The 20014-nt window shown below is 40.9% G+C and overlaps 1 protein-coding gene across 3 annotated transcripts in view; it reads right to left on the bottom strand.

The window, feature by feature from the left end:
• EMB (embigin) overlaps positions 1–20014 on the bottom strand; it is a 118685-nt gene that overhangs the window by 40248 nt on the left and 58423 nt on the right. For 2 of the 3 annotated variants that reach the window (XM_061129823.1, XM_061129824.1), the window contains exons 2-3: positions 3349–3441; positions 973–1062 (exon numbers count right to left, since the gene is read on the bottom strand). In XM_061129823.1, coding sequence (XP_060985806.1) covers positions 973–1062; positions 3349–3441 — 183 coding nt within the window. Of the gene's footprint in view, positions 1–972; positions 1063–3348; positions 3442–17451; positions 18033–20014 lie in introns of those variants that run through there. The other variant, XM_061129825.1, reaches the window with a different exon arrangement.

Genomic DNA, 20014 nt, shown 5'->3' with positions numbered 1-20014 from the left:
GAGGGGCGTCTCCTGCCAGCATTACCAGGTTAATGAATAGATTTGCAAACTTATGTCCTTACCTAAATCTCTCTTAAAGAAACACTCCGCCCTCACAAAGGAAACCAAACACTAGAACCTGTGAAAGGTAAACAACAAGCAGCAACACAGGAGTGTGGTGAGTCCATTTTACAAGAAGGAACACACTCCAGATACTAGAATGGGGACATCCGGAAACAAACAGGAGTGGCACAAAGTCATAGAGATGTTCTTCTGTCAGAAAACTCACTGTGAACATTCCAATGGTATCAGATTCCAGGGAGGGCACACCTTTTACTCATATTAAACAGTGACAGAGAAACTGTTCTTAAGACTAGAGGACAGTTAAAGACTGGACATATACTTGGATAAAACTTATCAGTGACTTAATAAACAGGTTTTCGAATTCTAATCATACTTTTAATATTGTCACTAAAACAGGTAACTACTCTTAGTCATTTAAAGGGCTCTGAGATTACTTTTAAAACACTGGAATCCAAAACTGTGAAAAGAGAAAGCCGATCTGGATATCAGGATTCTTTACTTGTTTTCCCCACAGCACTGTCCCTGACTCATAGATAACATCTTTAATTTCTTTGCCTGAAATTCTTCCAGTAGATGCATGAATTCTCTTCTCAAGGCAGAGTGGCTTGATTGGCTGTACCAGTAAGGTGTGAGGACAACAGAAGAGTATCTGCAAATTAAAATGAACCCTCCCCTCTCCTCCCGTGTCTGTCTTCTAGAGAGCCTTCCTTAACCCTCCCAGCTGCAATGGTCCTCCTCCCTGCACTGGATCACCTCACAGTATTTTATCTGTATGAGATACTGGTGTGTTTCTCCCACCAGACTGTGAGCAGAGATTAGTACTTCATAAGGCAAAATACAGTGGCTTAATTAAAAATAAAAATTATCTGGGTATTATATTATTTGAAACATGAAACATGATACATTTACCAGTCATTGAGATGCTATGACTCTCCAAGGAAAGGTTAGAGTACTTTGTCATCATTTCTTCCTGGACAGGTAGACTTGTATAAGGTGCGGCTGTAAGAAAAAGAACATGTGATTACATATTATTATCAAGGTTAAATGACTGCATAAAAGTTATTTCACAGCAGCTAAAATACTATATTGTATGCTATTAATGAAAAATGTTTTTAGGAATCTCTCATTCACTATGTTTTATATGCTCCATAGACATTTAGAAATACACTGAGCTAATGAAGGTAACAAAATTTCCAGTCTTTCTATTTTTTTTCCTGAAAAATCCCTACTGACTTGTATCAATTGGCTTAAAAAAAAAAAAAAAAACTTTTCTTATCCTACAATTTGTAATTTCTTTCTAAAACACAAATGAAGACATTGAGAAATTAGATAAAGAGTGCCAGAAAATAAAAGACATTGAAAGGCAGAGAGAAGATGGAAGGACAAAAAAGGACAGACAGATCATAATAAAGGACATAAAAAGTGAAGACAGAGAGAATGTACTGGGTGCTGGAGAACAGAGAACACACAATACATGCACAGGAAAGTCTGTGCTGTTGTTTTCCAGCTATGGAACAGTACAGCCTTGTTTGTTTTTATTTTTCGTTGCTAAGTCATGTCTAGCTCTTTGGTGACCCCACAACTGCAGCATACCAGGATCCTCTGTCCATGGGATTTCCCAGGCAAGAATACTAGAGTGGATGGCCATTTCCTTCTCCAGGGGATCTTCCTGACCCAGGGATAGAACCCGTATCTCCTGCATTGGCAGGAAGGTTCTTTACCACTGAGCCACCACGGAAGCCCAAATAAGGACAGTCTTTATTCCAAAAATTCTACTGTAATCGGGGAAATGCTACAAGCTTTGGATCTACAGGCATCTCAGTGTCAAATAGAAAAAAACACCTTTCTTTTATACAGAGGGGTAAGACTGGAAAGAACTTTTAAGAAGAAATGGGGCAACCGAGTGGGGAAAAGCAGACAGCACCACTGGACTGTGGTCATGCATTATTGCTTGCTCAGACTGGGGGCAAGCCGAAGTTCAGGGGTCTGAGAGGAAAAGGAAAGCCTGATTCCAATTTGATCAGGCCAAGGCAGACAGTGAGTAATGGACAGTTGTGAACACCTGCTCTCTTGAATACTGTAGGAACACTGGTTTTAATAGCAGTTATCAGAACAAAAGAGTGGTTAGGAGCGAAACCCTCCAAACAGGTTAAGTAAGTAAATAATCAGCCTGACATCAACTAAAAGTCCCATTTTTACTCTTCCAGTGGGCACCTGATCCTTTTTTCACTGAGCTCCAGCTATACAGGATACATGAGGGGCGTCTCCTGCCAGCATTACCAGGTTAATGAATAGATTTGCAAACTTATGTCCTTACCTAAATCTCTCTTAAAGAAACACTCCGCCCTCACAAAGGAAACCAAACACTAGAACCTGTGAAAGGTAAACAACAAGCAGCAACACAGGAGTGTGGTGAGTCCATTTTACAAGAAGGAACACACTCCAGATACTAGAATGGGGACATCCAGAAACAAACAGGAGTGGCACAAAGTCATAGAGATGTTCTTCTGTCAGAAAACTCACTGTGAACATTCCAATGGTATCAGATTCCAGGGAGGGCACACCTTTTACTCATATTAAACAGTGACAGAGAAACTGTTCTTAAGACTAGAGGACAGTTAAAGACTGGACATATACTTGGATAAAACTTATCAGTGACTTAATAAACAGGTTTAGAATTCTAATTACATTTCTAATATTGTTACTAAAACAGATAACTACTCTTAGTCATTTAACTAAAAGTCTTAGATGTTAAGTCTTAGATTACTTAAAGTCTTAGATTACTTTTAAAAACACTGGAATCCAAAACTGTGAGGAAAAGCAGACCTGCATTTTGTTTCAGGATTCTTTACTTGTTTTTCCCACAGCACTGTCCCTGACTCATAGATAACATCTTTGATCTTTCTGACTAAAGTTTTTCCAGTAGATACATAAATTCCCCTCTCAAGGCAGAGTGACTTGAATGGCTGTACCAGCAAGGTGTGAAGACAACAGAAGCGTATCTGCAAATTAAAATGAACCCTCCCCTCTCCCCAGGTGTCCTTCTTCTAGAGAGCCTTCCTTAACCCTCCCAGCTGGACTGCCTGCCTCCTCCTTGCACTGGGGCACAATGCCCTATTCACATTCGACTCTCATCACACTATATTATAAACTGTTTTAGGTACTGGTGTGTTTCTTCCTCCAGACTGTGAGTAGAGATTAGTACTCCATAAGGAAAATACAGTGGCTTAATTAAATATAAAAAATTATCTGGTTATTAAATTATTAGAAACATGATGCATTTACCAGTCACTGATATGTTATGACTCTCCAAAGAAAGATTAGAGTACTTTGTCGTCATAATTTCTTCCTGGACAGGTAGACTTGTAAAAGGTGCAGCTGTAAGAAAAAGAACATGTGATTACATATTATTATCAAGGTTAAATGACTGCCTAAAAGCTACTTCACACAACAGCTAAAATGCTGTACTGCATACTATTAATGAAAAATAACGTTTTCAGGAAACGCTCATTCACTAGGTCTTCTATGGTCCACAGACATTCAGAAATACACTGAGCTACTAAATGTACCAACATTTCCCATCTTTCTATATTATTTTTTTTTTTACTGAAAAATCCCTATTGCTTTACATCAAGGAGCTTAAAAAACAAAGCTTTTCTCATCCTACAATTTGTAATTTCTTTATAAAATATAAATGAAGACATTGAGGAATTAGACAAAAGTACCGGGGGGGGCAGGGGGGTGGAACAAAGGCATAGAAAGGCAGAGAGAAGATGAGAGGACAAAAAGGGACAGAGACCATAATAAAGAACATTAAAAAAAGGAAGAAGAGAGTGTGGCAGCTGCCAGAGGACAGGGCACACACAACGGATCGACAGGAGAGTCTGTGCCTCTCTTTTCCAGCTATGGTGGCAGTCCAGTCTGCCCTCGGCCAAACTGACTTTCGGTCTTGCTCTGTCACTCATCTCTTCTTTCGAAAACTTTCATCAAAAAAGCAAGATTTCTGTTTCCACCTGTCATACTCTCCTTAAAAATTCTTTTTTTTTTTTTAAACACCAGCTATTCTCTCTTTGACTTTAGGACAGAGACATTACGTCCCAGGAAGACCACCCCAACTCTACCAAACAAGGCAGAGAAGCAGAAAGGCTCATTATTGTAAACTTGACTGCATTCTGAAAACTTTAAATTAAACTTGGGCCTCTTTTATACCACATTTTTTAATTCTCTGCTTAAAAAGTTATTCCATTTGCAAGATTAGATTTCTAGTTGTTTCTTTTTCTAACATGTATGAAAAATCTTACCAAAGCAAGTTATCACTTTTGTTGCTTCAGCTACACACCACTTTTACAATATTGCCTAATTTTTTTTAAAAAGTACTTTGCAGAATCTAACTCTCCAATATACCATGTTCCAAAGATTTGGTCACTTCTAATACAACCTTGGAAGGTAGGATGCAGTTTCTCATAAAATAATCCTTTAACAAATAACATACCTAAATCACACTGCTCTTTGGGGCTTCCCTGGTGGTTCAGCTGGTAAAGAACCCGCCTGCAATGTGGGAAACCTGGGTTTGATCCCTGGGTTGGGAAGATCCCCTGGAGAAAGGAACAGCTACCCACTCCAGTATTCTGGCCGACTGAATTCCACAGACTGTATAATATATGCATGCTTTATATTTATGGTGGCTTCCCCAGTGGCTCAGATGGTAAAGAATCCACCCGTAATGCAGGAGACCTGGGTTCGATCCCTGGGTTGGGAAGATCCCCTGGAGGAGGGCATAGAACCCACTCCAGTATTCTTGCCTAGAGAATCCTCAAGGACAGAGGAGCCTAACTCTCCAGTAAGTCATGGAACAAAGATTTGATCACTTCTAATACAATCTTAGAAGGTGGAATGCAGTTTCTCATATCCTTTAACAAATAACATTCCTAAATCACACTGCTCTCTGACAAGGATTATTTAGGAAAATATGCCCTGAGTTTCTCACTAGGCTGTCAGGAATACAAACTTCTCCTTCATCCACACCTAATATTCATTCATTCATATTCTCTGTCACTCTCTCTCTCAAACACACAGACATTGCCAAACAGTTTATCAACACTAAAGTTCCTTTTTTTTTTGTTATTGGGCATAGCTCACTTAGAGGTTGCATTAAAGAGAGAGCATCTCAAGGAGATCAAGACAGATCCTCCACTCTATCATCTGTTCTGTGAAGCCTGCAGACACAAGCTTGGATATTTGTACTTCCTTTGCTTGGGAGGTCTTTCCACTTGGCCTAGCCTACTGTACAGTGAAATACCATCATGAAGGTCTTCATCACACTCTATTCCTAAAACAAGCTCATACCCCTTTTGAGATGGTCTGACATTTATTATCATTACTATTATCCACACTATCAACAACAATATGAGTGACATAAGCTGGAAGAAACACTGTCATTCTCATTTCACTTAAATAAGTGAACATATAGAGCATACATGCAGGATGTCAATATGGAATATAAAGCTACACGGATCATAATGATATTGACTGAGGCCCACCATTTGTGACTGAGAGTCATTAAAATTTCAGAGTAGCACCCATTCATAATATTGACTATAACTAGCCTGTGTGTTATATACAAGCTTGCATGTGATCTACAGAATATGAAGCATGATCTACATCTTTGAACAACTCTTGTGGTGGAAGAGAACTAGAGATAACACTAGGGAGATGAGTGCTGAGGCTGGGTTATCTTCACATTTTGCATCATCAGGACATGCGTGGATGGGTCCACCTAGGGCCTACATTAGAGCAAGAAGGAAAAAAGGGGTCTAGGCTTCGCTTGGGCAAAAATCTGAATTTACAAAAGTTGAAGGAACAGGAGAAAAAGGAAAAACCAAGCTTAAAGAGTAGGAAAACTGGGATAATTCCAGTTATTCTAGCTGTTGTGACTACTTCCAATTGCCAGCTCCTATATTAAAAACACAATCAGACATCCATAAACCAGCCACCACCCGTATCCTAACTTCGTATTGCCTTTAAAGCATTCATGATCAGGCTCTGGATTCCACTGAAGAAGTCCCAAGTGCAAAAGGGCATGTCTAACTGTTGTGAATTTTGTCTTGGGAAGACCTTTAAGAGTCTTCAGTACAAGAGCAGGGCAGTCTGCACAAGGTGTCAGAATAGCAAAGTGAGAAGTTCTTTGTCTAGCCAAGATATGTTTTAATCAAAAAAGTGAGAATGTAAACCTTATTGCTCTCAGTAGGACGACAGGAGGCTGACTCAGCCAACGATGGTGTTTGAAGGAAACTGGCAGGAGCGTCAGGCAGATGTGGTTTGAATACTTCCCTGAAAGGATTAGGCTGAGTCACAAAAGAGAAGTACACAAAATGGAGAAGCAGAAATTTGTATGCTGATCCAAATACTGCCACCAACGTGTTCTCTGGGGCTTCATTTCACAGAGGAAAGAAAGGAGGATCGGAAAAGCTGCAAAATATTGAGTGATGCCACCAAGATCAGAACACACATTCCCCAAGTGACCATGCTCACTCCTTTCCACTCAGTATTCTTTTACAGGTAGTGGCCAAAATACCAACATAAGAGAGTAGCTAGCTTCTAGTAGTTGTGCCAGAGATTAAAACATTCTCTTTCTCTCCTCAAGGAATTGGGTTTCCCAGGTGGCACAATGGTAAAGGATCCATCAGCCAATACAGAAGATGCAAGAAACGTGGGTTCGATCCCTGAGTGGGGAAGATCCCCTAGAGAAGGAAATGGCAATCCACTCCAGTATTCTTGCCTGAGAATCCCATGGACAGAGGAGTCTTGAGGGCTACATTCTGGAGATAACAAAGAGTCACACATCACTGAGTGACTGAGCATGCACACTGCACTTGGCAAATGGGGCATGAGGGTATTGTGTCAAAGAACTGAGTAACATCTTGTTTTCACCCGTTATTATTGTTTCATGGGAAACTGCAAAATGGTCTCTACTTAGATATCTTTAACATGTTACCTTTTAAAATAGGCATTGCTGGAAGGGTTTATAATTTATGCTATTAACATTTTTTTAAAATGAAATAAGCATGCCATGCTTTCTACCTAATATTAAGGAAACATTTTCACATATTTAAATGGGGCCCTATTCAATTGAAATAAATTCGGAAGAAAAAAAAGAGGATGAGTTCAGTTCAGTTACTCAGCTGTGTAGGATTCTTTGTGACCCCCTGGACTGCAGCACGCCAGGCCTCCCTATCTATCACCAACTCCTAGAGTTTACCCAAACTAATGTCCATTGAGTTGGTGATGCCATCCAACCATTTCATCCTCTGTCATCCCCTTCTCCTCCCACCTTCAATCTTTCCCAGCATCAGGGTCTTTTCAAATGAGCCAGTTCTTTGCATCAGGTGGCCAAAGTATTGGAGTTTCAGCTTCAACATCAGTCCTTCCAATGAATATTCAGGACTGATTTCCTTAGGATGGATCTCCTTGCAGTCCAAGGGACTCTCAAGAGTCTTCTCCAACACCAAAGTTCAAAAGCAACAATTCTTTGGTGCTCAGCTTTCTTTATAGTCCAACTCTCACATTCAAATATGACTACTGGAAATCCCATAGCTTTGACTAGATGGACCTTTGAAGGCAAAGTAATGTCTCTGTTTTTTAATATGCTGTCTAGGTTGGTCATAGCTTTTCTTCCAAACAACAAGCATCTTTTAATTTCATGGTTGCAGTCACCATCTGCAGTGATTTTGGAGCCCCCCAAAATAAAGTCTGTCACTCTTTCCACTGTTTCCCCATCTCTTTGCTTTGAAGTGACAGGACCAGATGCCATGATCTTACTTTCCTGAATGTTGAGCTTTAAGCCAACTTTTTCACTCTCCTCTTTCACTTTCATCAAGAAGCTCTTTAGTTCTTCTTCACTTTCTGCCATAAGGGTGGTGTCATCTGTATATCTGAGGCTATTGATATTTCTGTCAATCTTGATTACAGCATGTGATAAGTAACACTAGAAAATTGCATTGGGTTTTAACATTTGCTTTTACTTAAGTCAGAAAATAAGTTTAAGAATAAGCATTTTCTCTAACCCCTCCTGAAAATCTCTTAAATTTTATAATCTCAAAAGGATCTGAACTCCATTTAGAAAAAAGTGTAAGTAAAAGCTATTGGTAGGATAAACACCATTCCTTGCCTCTCTCTTATTCACATAATGTGCTGTACTGTGCTTAGTTGCTCAGTCCTGTCTGACTCTTTGTGACCTCATGGACTGTAGCCCACCAGGCTCTTCTGTCCATGGGGATTCTCCAGGCAATAATACTGGAGTGGGTTGCCATGCCCTCTCCAAGGAATCTTCCCAACCCAGGGATGGAACCCAGGTCTCCCGCATTGCAGGTGGATTCTTTATTGTCTGAGTCATCAGGGAAGCCTTTATTGATTGCTATCAAGATATTGTAAAATTTAAATTATTTTAATAAGTCTTAGTTTTAGCATTCTGATACATAGCATTATGGGCTTCCCAGATGGTGCTAGTAGTCAAGAAGCTGCCTGCCAATGCAGGTGGATGTAGCCATGTGGGTTCAATCCCTGGGTTGGGAAGATCCCCTGGAGGAGGGCATGACATCCCACTCTAGTATTCTTGCCTGGATCCCATGAACAGAGGAGCCTGTCAGGCTACTGTCCATAGGGCTGCAAAGAGTCAGACATGACTAAGCAACTTAGCACACATATAGCATTATAAACGTGAAACTCAGTTACAGAAACAAAATAACCTAGGAATATATAATGTATATTATTTATGAAACAAAGGTTTGGAACTCAGAATATATTTCCCCATGGAAGGAATACTGTATATAACCATGAAATCCCAGGCCAAATTCTAAAAGCCATTTAAGTCATGATACAGCTGAACTACAGCATTAAAATATCTAATTACCAATACTGCTTGTAAGCAATACATTTAGAGTTCTACCTCTGGGTTCTAGAAATATAGTATTTCTATCCACTATCTACAGCTGCAGTACAAAAATGAAGAAGAATAAGGCTACCTGATTCCTACAGACCTCGGAGAGAGTGTGTCAAGAAAAGATGTTTGGTAAGAAAATAAATTCCTGTTGGGAACATTTATAAGTAAGACTTTCTAAGTCATGGACAGATAACAGTCTAGATAGGGAATGCATATATTTTTTACATAGTATGGGGACTATTAGACAAGAAGGTCATTTTTAGATTCATTTTTAAAAAATTAAAAAACAGTTAAAAAGCCTAATGACAAAAGCAATGTATACTTTTACACAGCCTTATAAACCTGTTTTTAAAACTTGGTCACACAGAAATGCAAACAAATTGAACTTCTCTTTAAATATGATGTTTGCAATAAAATATATTTTGAAGGGCAGTGTGGAAACCCATATTTTAAACTACCTTTACATAGGTCATGAAGATATTTTTAACAGTGAACTTATGCTAAATAAAACTAGCATTTCTGCTCTTTCTAGAGACTGGGTTTTTTAAGTGTTTCACTGACTAGGTTATTCTTTGGAGACTGAGATATTGTTCCATAGTTTTCAACTAGGGATGATTCTGCCCCCCACCATCACCATGCCCAGGGACTACTTAGCAATGTCTGGAGACATTCAAGTTGTCACAATTTGTAGGGTACTACTTGTATCTAGTAGGTTATATTAGTTTCATAGGGTTGCTATACCAAATTACCACAAATACAGTGCTGTAAAACAACAGAGGTTTATTTTCTCATCGTTCTAGAGGCTAGAAGCCTGAAATCAAGGTGCAGGGCCTTGTTCCTTCTAAAGGTGCTAAGTAAGCACTCTTCTGGGCTCCAAAATCACTGCAGATGGTGATTGAAGCCATGAAATAAAAAGACGCTTACTCCTTGGGAGGAAAGTTATGACCAACCTAGACAGCATATTAAAAAGCAGAGACATTACTTTGCCAACAAAAAGTCCGTCTAGTCAAGGCTATGGTTTTTCCAGTGGTCATGTATGGATGTGAGAATTGGACTATAAAGAAGGCTGAGCACTGAAGAATTGATGCTTTTGAACTGTGGTGTTAGAGAAGACTCTTGAGAGTCCCTTGGACTGCAAGGAGATCCAACCAGTCCATCCTAAAGGAGATCAGTCCTGGGTATTCATTGGAAGGACTGATGTTGAAGTTGAAACTCCAATACTTTGGCCACCTGATGTGAAGAGCTGACTCACTGGAAAAGATTCTGATGCTGGGAGGGATTGGGGGCAGGAGGAGAAGGGGACGACGGAGGATGAGATAGCTAGATGGCATCATCGACTCGATGGACATGAGTTTGGGTGAACTCCAGGAATTGGTGATGGACAGGGAGGCCTAGCATGCTGCGGATCATGGGGTCGCAAAGAGTCAGACATGACTGAGTGACTGAACTGAACTGAACTGAAAAATTCTTTCTTGCTTCTGCTAGCTTCTGGGGTGGGTGGGTCAGGGGGTGGGTGAGAGGGTAAGAGAGAGAGAGACAGAAAGAGAGAGAAAGTATGTGCATGTTCAGTCACTAAGTTGTGTCCGATTCTTTGCAACCTCAAAGGTTTTACAATGTAAAATCCAACTAGCAGAGATGTTAGCTGAGGACACATGGTCATAGATGGCAGTAATGACCTGGTGACCATCCACAGAAAGAAGGGCCTTAACTTCCACTCACGTTTGTTTTTCTGTTTTTTTTTTTTTAACGTTTTCTTTCTTGTATTGTCTTGTATATATTTATGTATCTTCACAATTTTCCCCTCTTCTTTTCATCTCTCCCTTTATTTATATAGGGTATGGTGGTTGAGTCACTAAGCTGTGTCCTACTTTTGCCACCCCATGGACAGTAGCTCACCAGGCTCCTCTGCCCATGGGATTTCCAGGTAAGAATACTGGAGTAGGTTGCCATTTCCTTCTCCAGGGACTCTTCCCAAACCAGGGATTAAACCCCCCTGCGTTTCCTGCATGGACAGGCAGATTCTCTACCATGAGCAACCTGGGCAGCCCCTGCTAGCTTCTGGCAGTTGCCAGCATTCCTTGGGATTCCCTGGCTTGTAGCTGCATCCAATCTCTGGCTCCATCTTTATCTGGCCATCTTTCCTCTGTGTGTCTGTATCTCTTTATCCCAATCTCCCTTTCCCTTCTATCATAAAAACCAGTCACTGGGTTAAGGGTCCACCCTAATCTAACATGACCTCATTTTACCGTGATTACATCTACAAAGACCCTACTCTCAAGTTCACTTTCATAGGTACCAATGGTGAAGACTTGAACATTTGAGGGGGTGGGGACACAACACACCCACTCACAGGTAGAGACCAGTGATACTGCCAAGCATTCGAAAGGATGCCCCCCCCGCCCCGCCCCGCTCCACCCCTGCACCACCCCAGCAGAGAATTTTCCAGCCCCAAAGGTCAATACTGCCAGGTTGAGAAACCCTGATTTCAAAACAGGTACATCTTCAACCCTGATTCCTCAATGCAGTATTTAAAAATCTTCATATGACCCTGTGGCTCTGAGTTCCTATTTCACAGGTTTAGGAGCAGCTATTTTAAAGTGTGAACTTTTCTTGCAACCTTCATGGCTGGGGCCTGTTTTGAGAACTTGTTACAAAGATGCACAAAGTGCTACATGAGGTTTTTTTTAAAATGCAAACCAAGAAACCACTTAGAGTCATTAGCTAGCTCCAGGCTCTTGGCTACCTCACAAAAGCACTCTAGGCTTCAAGATCAATCAGATGAGACATTCAAGTTCCCTTTCAGGATCTCAGAACTATGTAATTATGAGGCTGTAATAAAAAAAGATTCTATCTTGAGAGTAGGGATACATTAGTAATGATAAAACCACAATAACTTTACAGATACCAGAAAAATATTGTTTCCAAGTATAAGAGAAACACCATTTTTAAACATAATATCTATTATTTCTACACTAAAATATATTGAGATGTGCCTGAATAGTGACGTTTTATTGGGAGTAGAGAGCTTATTTTTAGTAAAATACTGTGAGGTTTTTTTTTTTTCTTCTACGTCAATGCATGTGTCTAAAGTTGTTTATCTCTAAGGTTCACCTAGTATTGTGAAATATGTGAGGCCAGCTATACAAAAGTAACTTGAAACGATTACAGTCCAGGACAAAGAGTCTCAACACTTATAATCTGTCTCTGAGGACAAATATTCCTTTGGAAAATAGTACCTAATTATATAAACCAATGACTGTTTCTCAACTATACTTGTGGTGCCTCAGTCAACTCAAGATTTCTCAGAGGTAACTTTTTTTTTCTTTCTTTGCTTCTTTTCAAGCCATCTCAAACTAACAGAAAAGTGTTAAGTTCAGAATAAAGAATGTTTCCCCCACTGGAGAATAAGTTGCTGACCTAAAGACCCACTTGACCTTGAGAAAAATACAGTATGTTTCCTACAAAGGACACACCTCACAACACCCCAATACTGCTGTGAAAATCAGGAAATTAGTATTTTATGCCCTCTGATCTCATCCCACAGCTTACTGGAGTTTCAACAAAAGTCTTTATAATGTACTTTTTATTCAAAGGTTTCAGCTCAGGATCACATGAGCTGCCTTGAGCCACCATGTCTCTCTATTCTCTTCACTCTCACAGCTTTGGTCTCTCCTGACTTTTATGACCTTGATGCTTATGAAAGTTCCAGGATAGTTATGTTGTAATACAATTAGATTCAGAGTAGACATCTTCGGCAGGAATATCACACTGCCTTCCTCTCATTGCATCCTACCAGATGACACACAATTTTTATTTCTCTCCTTAATGATTTACACTTTGATCATCTGACTCAAGTGATGTCAGCCAGGATTCTCCACTTTATTCTTTTTCTCTTTTCATTAATACTTTGTGGCAAGTTACTTCCCAAAACATTGTGGGAAGATACTTTGAAACTGGATAAAAAAATAACAACCCACTCCAGTATTCTTGCCTAGAGAATTCCATGGACAGAGAAGCCTGACCGGCTACAGCCCAAGGGGTCACAAAGAGTCAGACACAACTGTATGACTATCACTCACTCACTCACTTTGAAACTATATAATTTTGTGCCTCATCAAACTTTCAATTAACTCAATTAATTCAGTTAAATGTGTATTCATGAATACCTATATAAGTCAATGGACATTTTTCAGTGGCTATGGATACTAGTCCATCAGTATTATTATTTACTTTGACGCTCTGTTTATCAAGTGGGAGCCCTTTCCCTCTGGCTTCTGCATCCTTTTCCATTACTCATCATTCTTTGAACACTTCATTGCTTTCTGGCACAAGAGGGTCCAAGCTTATCACATCCTCTCTCGACTCCAGTCCTAAAATCAGCCATTTCTATATAAAGTTCTAGTTATTATTAGGAAAAAATGTATTCAGAATCAAGATTTGGGTGCTAAGTATGCTCATCACTATGGGAAAATCTTTGCTCCATTTCACTGAACAGAGCTAAGAATACATTGTGCATATTCATACACACAGATGCATAACACATATTTATATACACCTATATGTAATGGGCATAATATACATACAGTTGGCCATGAACAGTGAAGATTCAAACTTTAAGGATCCATGTCTGCACATATCTTTTCAGTAGTAAAAAATAGATTACTATGTGGTCCACGGTTGATTCAATCCTCGGATGCAAAGGAACCACACTGATACAGAAGGCTGACTGTAAATTATACACAGATTAAGCTGTGTTGTTCAGTGGTCACCTGTAAATATATATGACATATATATGCATTATATGGGCTTCCCAGGTGGTGCTAGTAGTAAAGAACCTGCCTGCCAATGCAGGAGATGCAGGTTTGATCCCTGGGTTGGGAAGATCCCACGGAGAAGGGCATGGCAATCCACTCCAGTATTCTTGCCTGGAGAATCCCAGGGACAGAGGAGCCTGGCAGGCTACAGTCCATAGGGTCACAAAGGGCTGGACACAACTGAAGCGACTTAGCATGCATGCATGCATATGCATTATACATATATTTATACATACACGTTCATATCGATGCAACCATTTATATAGATAGAGAGACATAAGAGATACAGATAGATATTTAAAGTCACGGCTTCACACGAATGCTGCCACTTGCAATCTAACACCGCAAGATTCATGTTAGTTTTCCCTGTTTATTTCGTTCTTCTCTAGAGGAAAACCTGGGTTCTATTATCCTTGCCAACTTCACTCAATCTAGTCTCCCACTGCCGCTGCCGCTCATAGCTCCAAGAAGTGTCTTCCTCACCCACTCAGGCTCTAGCGTCCTGCCCTGGCTGCTCCTGCATACCTGACCTCCATCCCATGATCAGGATCAGACCCCAAGTCATGGCCGTTTAGAAGCCCTTGCTTCTAAGGTCTGAGGTCTGGCGCCAGCTTTCTGCACCAACAGCCACCTCCTGTGCTGAGGCTCTAACACTTCACACGGGGGGGCTCTTCTACCTGGAGGCCATCCTGACTGGCTTAGCTTCTAATGCCCTCACCTGAATCCTCAGGTTCTCTTCACCAAGGAGGATGATTCCTGCCTTTCCCCACCTAATGGTTAGTAGGCCGGCTTCCCGGAAGGGAGGGAAGAAGGTGGGGACAAAAGACCGGGAAGAGGAAGAGCCAGTTGAACAGTGTGTATATAATATAATTGTAAATGTAACAATTTAGGGTCAAAATTTTGATCCATCAGATACAACCCTATTAAAGACAGGCTTATAGCTAATCTGTTCCTTTAAAGTTTAAACACTATGAAAAGTAAAAACAGCTAAGGTTTTATACTTAGATACAGACCAGCAATGTCAGGCATATGTAGGTGCTTGAATAATATCTATGGCAATGAGCATTTATTACTGGGCAGTTGCTCTGTGCGTCTCTTGAAAAGAAGGGAGCATTGATCAAGGAGGCATGTAAGCAACATCATCTAGAGGTTAAAAATGATCATTTCAAATGATTCCCCGGCAACATTTTTCACTAGATAAGCATGGCTCATTCCTTCAATTTGCGCCCCGCCCCCCCCCACCAAAGAGTAATACTGGCATTTAAATATTCCCAATTATGTAATATTTCTCCTTCAATAAAGCTATTTTACATTTCTTAATTAAGAAATAGCCTAAAAGAGTTAAGGTGAGTCCTTGTGCCAAACTATTCTAGCACTCTAGACTGAGTCAGCATGCCCTTCAGTCCATATGTAAATAAAGTATTTATATCTACACACTCTGCTGTCAGTGATTCCAAACTTTCATACACATACACACCCACTTCAGAGAGACAAGTGAGTATTGTGTATAAGAAAACAGTATTGGGAGTCAGATTGAACAATGCTAAACTTCCTGCTCTACTACTTAACTAATTATGTGTACTTGGGCAACTATTTAGCTCTTTAAATTCCAATTTCCTCACCTGAAAGTCAGGAATAATAAAAAACTAACCCATAGAGCTATAAACTACATAGCGCAATGCCTGGCATACAGTTGTTACATAGTAAATATGATACATTTATGATAAAAAAAATACAATAACCATTTTTATTTTCAAATTTGGCCCCAAATCTTAGGTTTATAGAACATCTCTTTTCAAGTAGTTCAAAGCACCTAGGTTTAAAAAAAAAAAAGGGGGGGGGAGTAAACTTCACAATGGTCTTTAGCAAAGAGGAAACTGAATCTCATCAAGTTCGATACAGCATCTATAAAGTGAGATGAGGCTGCCTCACAATTTTTAATTCTCCCTTGAAATGAGATGCTAACCTCATGTTTTTTTATATGTCACATTCTTCCATAATTTTAGCTTTAAGCGGCAGTTAAAAGTTCAGGACTTACACTACATATATACACAGACATTCAACATAACATACATAGCATACATCATTCTACTTAAGATTCATCTGTTAATTTATTCCACCTTCATGTGTTTCCTACTTTTTTTCTCTTTAGAAGTCTACTCAAGCGTCAATTTAAACCTGACTCCCTGATACCAATGGAATACCTAACAGTGTACTCTCTAGGTTGTATCATTTTATTTTTTTTTTCATTTATTTTTATTAGTTGGAGGCTAATTACTTTACAATATTGAAGTGGGTTTTGTCATACATTGACATGAATCAGCCATGAAAGCAGTGGTTTTCAACCTGCTTAGGATCATATGATAAAAATCACATGGGAGCTTTTAAACCTCCTCACATCTAGACTGAATCCCAGGACAACTGAATCAGAATTTTTAAGGCAGGATTCACCATATCAGTATTTTTAATGCTCACCAGTAATTCAAACATACAGTCAAGTTGAGAAACCAAGTTCTAGCACACACCTAAGATGCATTGGTCCTCAGAAGTGCAATCCTCTCAGGTGAATGACACGTGAATGCGTGATAGCCCCAGGGTGGAAAAAAAAACTGTCCTTGACCATTCTTTATAAGTGGTATGAATGAGAAAGTGGAGCAAGGAAATTTGGAAATTGAGGCAACCCAAAATGTTTTGTCCAAGTAGTTAACAGCTAGACCTGTTAAAGTGCATTTATTTAAAAATGAACAATCTTATTATTTGATTATCTTTCCATTTTTAAAATATGTTACAAGTCTACATGTGATAAGCTCATAAAAATGAATTCCTATGAAACGTTCAAAACCTTGTGTAGAGTAAGATCCTGACTTGAGTTACTGGTGGGCAATATTTGCCAAGCTAGAGGTGATCTACTCTCCTAATTAGCAGGTAATACTCTGAAATTTATAACACAGAAACTTGCATTAGAAAGTACGTGAGATGAAATACTTTCATCATAAAAATTATAAACAGGTGAAGCGAAAATGGGCAAATCTGGTGTTGCTTTGCACCAAAAATCCCTCTTTCAAAGTGTCTTACACAACCAGAAAAACAAAAATAAACAAACGAAAAACCTACAGTCTTTCGTTTTCAAAGACCAAGGTGTAAAAGCAGACACACACTCACATTATCCTCCTGTCGTGGGGCTTTGTTTGGTTAGTTGGATGGTTGGCTGTGTTCTGTTGTTATTTAAACTCAGCTCTAGAAAACATCCTCAAAGCCAACCCGCCTGCCAGGAAGGAGGAGGTGATATTTAAGCCTCACTATCGCGACTGAGCACACACGCATCGATTCAAGTGAAGGGAGGTGGCCTTGGAAAACGTGTCTTTCAGAAATCCTGCCACTTTAGACAGGCCAAGTCGCTGCCTTGCTCCCACCCGCAACCTCACGCCCTCTCCTAGAAACACACAAACACTGCCCTACTACCCACGTCGCCGTCCCGCGGGGCGCCCCAGTCTCCCGGCAGGTTTCCATAACCCACGCGTGGCCCATAGGCGGAGGCGGCCGTGGCCCCCACCCGCGGCCGCCAGCATCCCGGGACTTCTGCCTCCCGACGCCCGCGCGCGCTCCGCCCGCCCCTTGGCCCTGCAACCATCACACCTGTGGAAAGGCCGTCCTCCAAGCTCCGGCGCACCGTGGCGAGGAAGCACAGCAGGAGCAGCCGCAGGGACGGCGTCCGGGGCCCCCGCAGACCCTGGAGGGCGCGCATGACGCCAACAGGTCAGCCGCGGTCCTCCTACACCCAACCGCCTTCGGTGTCGCCGCGCACACTCGCCCGCAGCCCGGCGCCGGCTGCCAGGCCCCGGTGTGGACACTCGAGAAAAGGCGGGGTGGGAGGGGCCGGCCGCCCTGCCCTCCTACGCCGAGACACTCGCACCGCGCCCGCAGCCGACCCGCAGGACCGTCCGGCTCTCCATCAATTAGGCAGCGCGCTGCCGCCTACAGGCGCGCCCGGATGTGCGGTGGTCACCTCCGCCTCCGTCCTCTCCGCCGGGCAGGTCAGGGAGGGAGGTTGCTAAAGACGCTGGCAGGCGACGCCTAGCCCATCTCCTGGGGGAGAGAGCGAAACCCTTAATATCTATAGATTCACCAGCACACTATATGCGCACAGGTGCACACATCTCTGCAGCTCATATAAACCAAGGTTCACTTATTTACTTTAGTGGGACTGAGGATGGAAAACATTTCTTCCTCCCGGCCATCCTGTGTTATTAAAGAGGCTTCTGTACGCGCTGGTGGAAGGCAATGTCCCTCCGCCCTGCATCCTGGGCTAATCAGTCTTTGCTCTGCCTACCAATCGTACACAGCCTCTGCTCTGGTCTCTGAAGGCTTAACCGGTTCGCTCTAGATTAAGCTTTCAGAGTCTCAGGGTATCCCAGTGTATGTTTTCCTTTCGTTTGCTTAGCCTAGCAGTTTCTGAGAAGCCACCTAGAGCTCCAGAAACAAAACTGTCGAAAGTAGACAACTGTGTAAAATGCACAAGCCTGTTGACCTTTGTCAAACTCCGACACTAATGTTATCCCTTGCTTACTGTAGCTTGGAATTTTTCAGTGCTCCCAATGAAATAAAACAACTAAAAGCTACTGCTTTATCTGAGGAGGAGGATGAAGGCTATGGATCTTTGAAAAAAAAATAGACTGGGGATAAGGCTAAAAATTATTAAATATATAAAGAGTAGTTTTCACAACATAAAAAAGCAATAAGATGTGATAATTCTCCAAGATGTTATAATATGTTAAAAGATACATTTTAAAGTGTTTTTCATGAGCTTTGTTCCCTCTCCCTTTGTCTTTCCAATGTTAAGTTTGATAGTCATGAATTCAAAATTTATCAATGCCAAAAAAAAAAATTGAAAGAAAATGTTAGATCCACGTTTTGAAAATTGAAGCGCTAAACAAGAGTTATGCTCCCCTCCTACAGGAATGACTAATTTTTAGTTGGTATGTATTGTAAAAATATTCCTCTGTTTCCAGCTTATTACATAGACAAAACTTTGAGGGGAAAGGTAGGTATCTAAATTTGAAGACAGAGAAGATGAGTAATACAATTTGTTAAGCAGTGTTAAACATCTACCAAGTACCAGGCACTGTGTTCAGTACATGTACTGCATGCACATTAATCTAGAGAGCTATTTATCTGTGAACTACAAACCTAAGGAATCCCTCTTCTCAGTCAGAAAATTATGCCTATAATGATTAAACCTTTCTGAAGGAAACCTTATGAGAGACCCTGAAGGACTAAACAGTTTTCACCATTACCCTCTTAGGACCTTGAGCAGACTTGCTAAATCCAAACTGCCAGATCACTGTTTGCTAAATAACACCCTTGTCTTGCTGCCCTGCATCCTGTCTCAGGACTATCTACAAATGTTTCCCTAGGCCTTTGGAGAGTTCTAACAGAAAACACTTCTCAAAACAAAATGTACTCTGACCTACCTTCCCCAATTAACTCTATTATATCCTTAAGCTCAAATTCACCTTTTTTCAAATAAGCTGACCACATTTAAAGAAAAATTATCTTCGCAGACAAATCAATGTGTCTATGACCAGGAAAAAGTAACTTGCCACGTTGAAGCTAATTCCCACTTGCCTTTTGTTGTTAGAGCAAAATAAATTGATGAAGAAATATAATTCTTGTTTTGCTAAGTATTTTGAAAGTTATCCCCATTACTCCTATCTTATATTTACACACTTAATATTTTTTAGCCTTATTTCCATTCCTTTTTTTTCAAATGATTCATATCCTTTAAAACCAGTTTATATACTACCTTCCATATACAGCTTTTTCTGATCTTTCTGGTCCAGACTAACCTTTCCCTCCATGGTGAATTAAATAAGGCCACACCTGCTTTGACATGGTCCTTGTGGAGGTATGCTTCGTGTCCTGCACTTCCTGTCCTCGGGCTGAGTGGTCCCTGTGGCTCCTGTTGACGTACTGAACGTTGCTGAAGTAACACTCTGTGAGTTTCCGTAGCTAGACCACAGGAGCCTCCATTTCCTTCCTCCCTTCTCTTACACGACAGCTGTCAGGCCAGAAGCGTGACAACCTTGAGACCACTGTGCTGTGAGAAGCCCAGACTACATGGAGTACCTGGAAGGATGAGATGCCATTTAGAAAGACGGCGTGAGGGTCAGTAAGGTACTAGATTTTTGCAGGACCCTTC

Source organism: Dama dama, chromosome 25, assembly GCF_033118175.1.
Source record: "Dama dama isolate Ldn47 chromosome 25, ASM3311817v1, whole genome shotgun sequence".
In the NCBI taxonomy this organism is placed as follows: Eukaryota; Metazoa; Chordata; class Mammalia; order Artiodactyla; family Cervidae; genus Dama; species Dama dama.
This window is presented reverse-complemented; position numbering and strand designations above follow the sequence as displayed.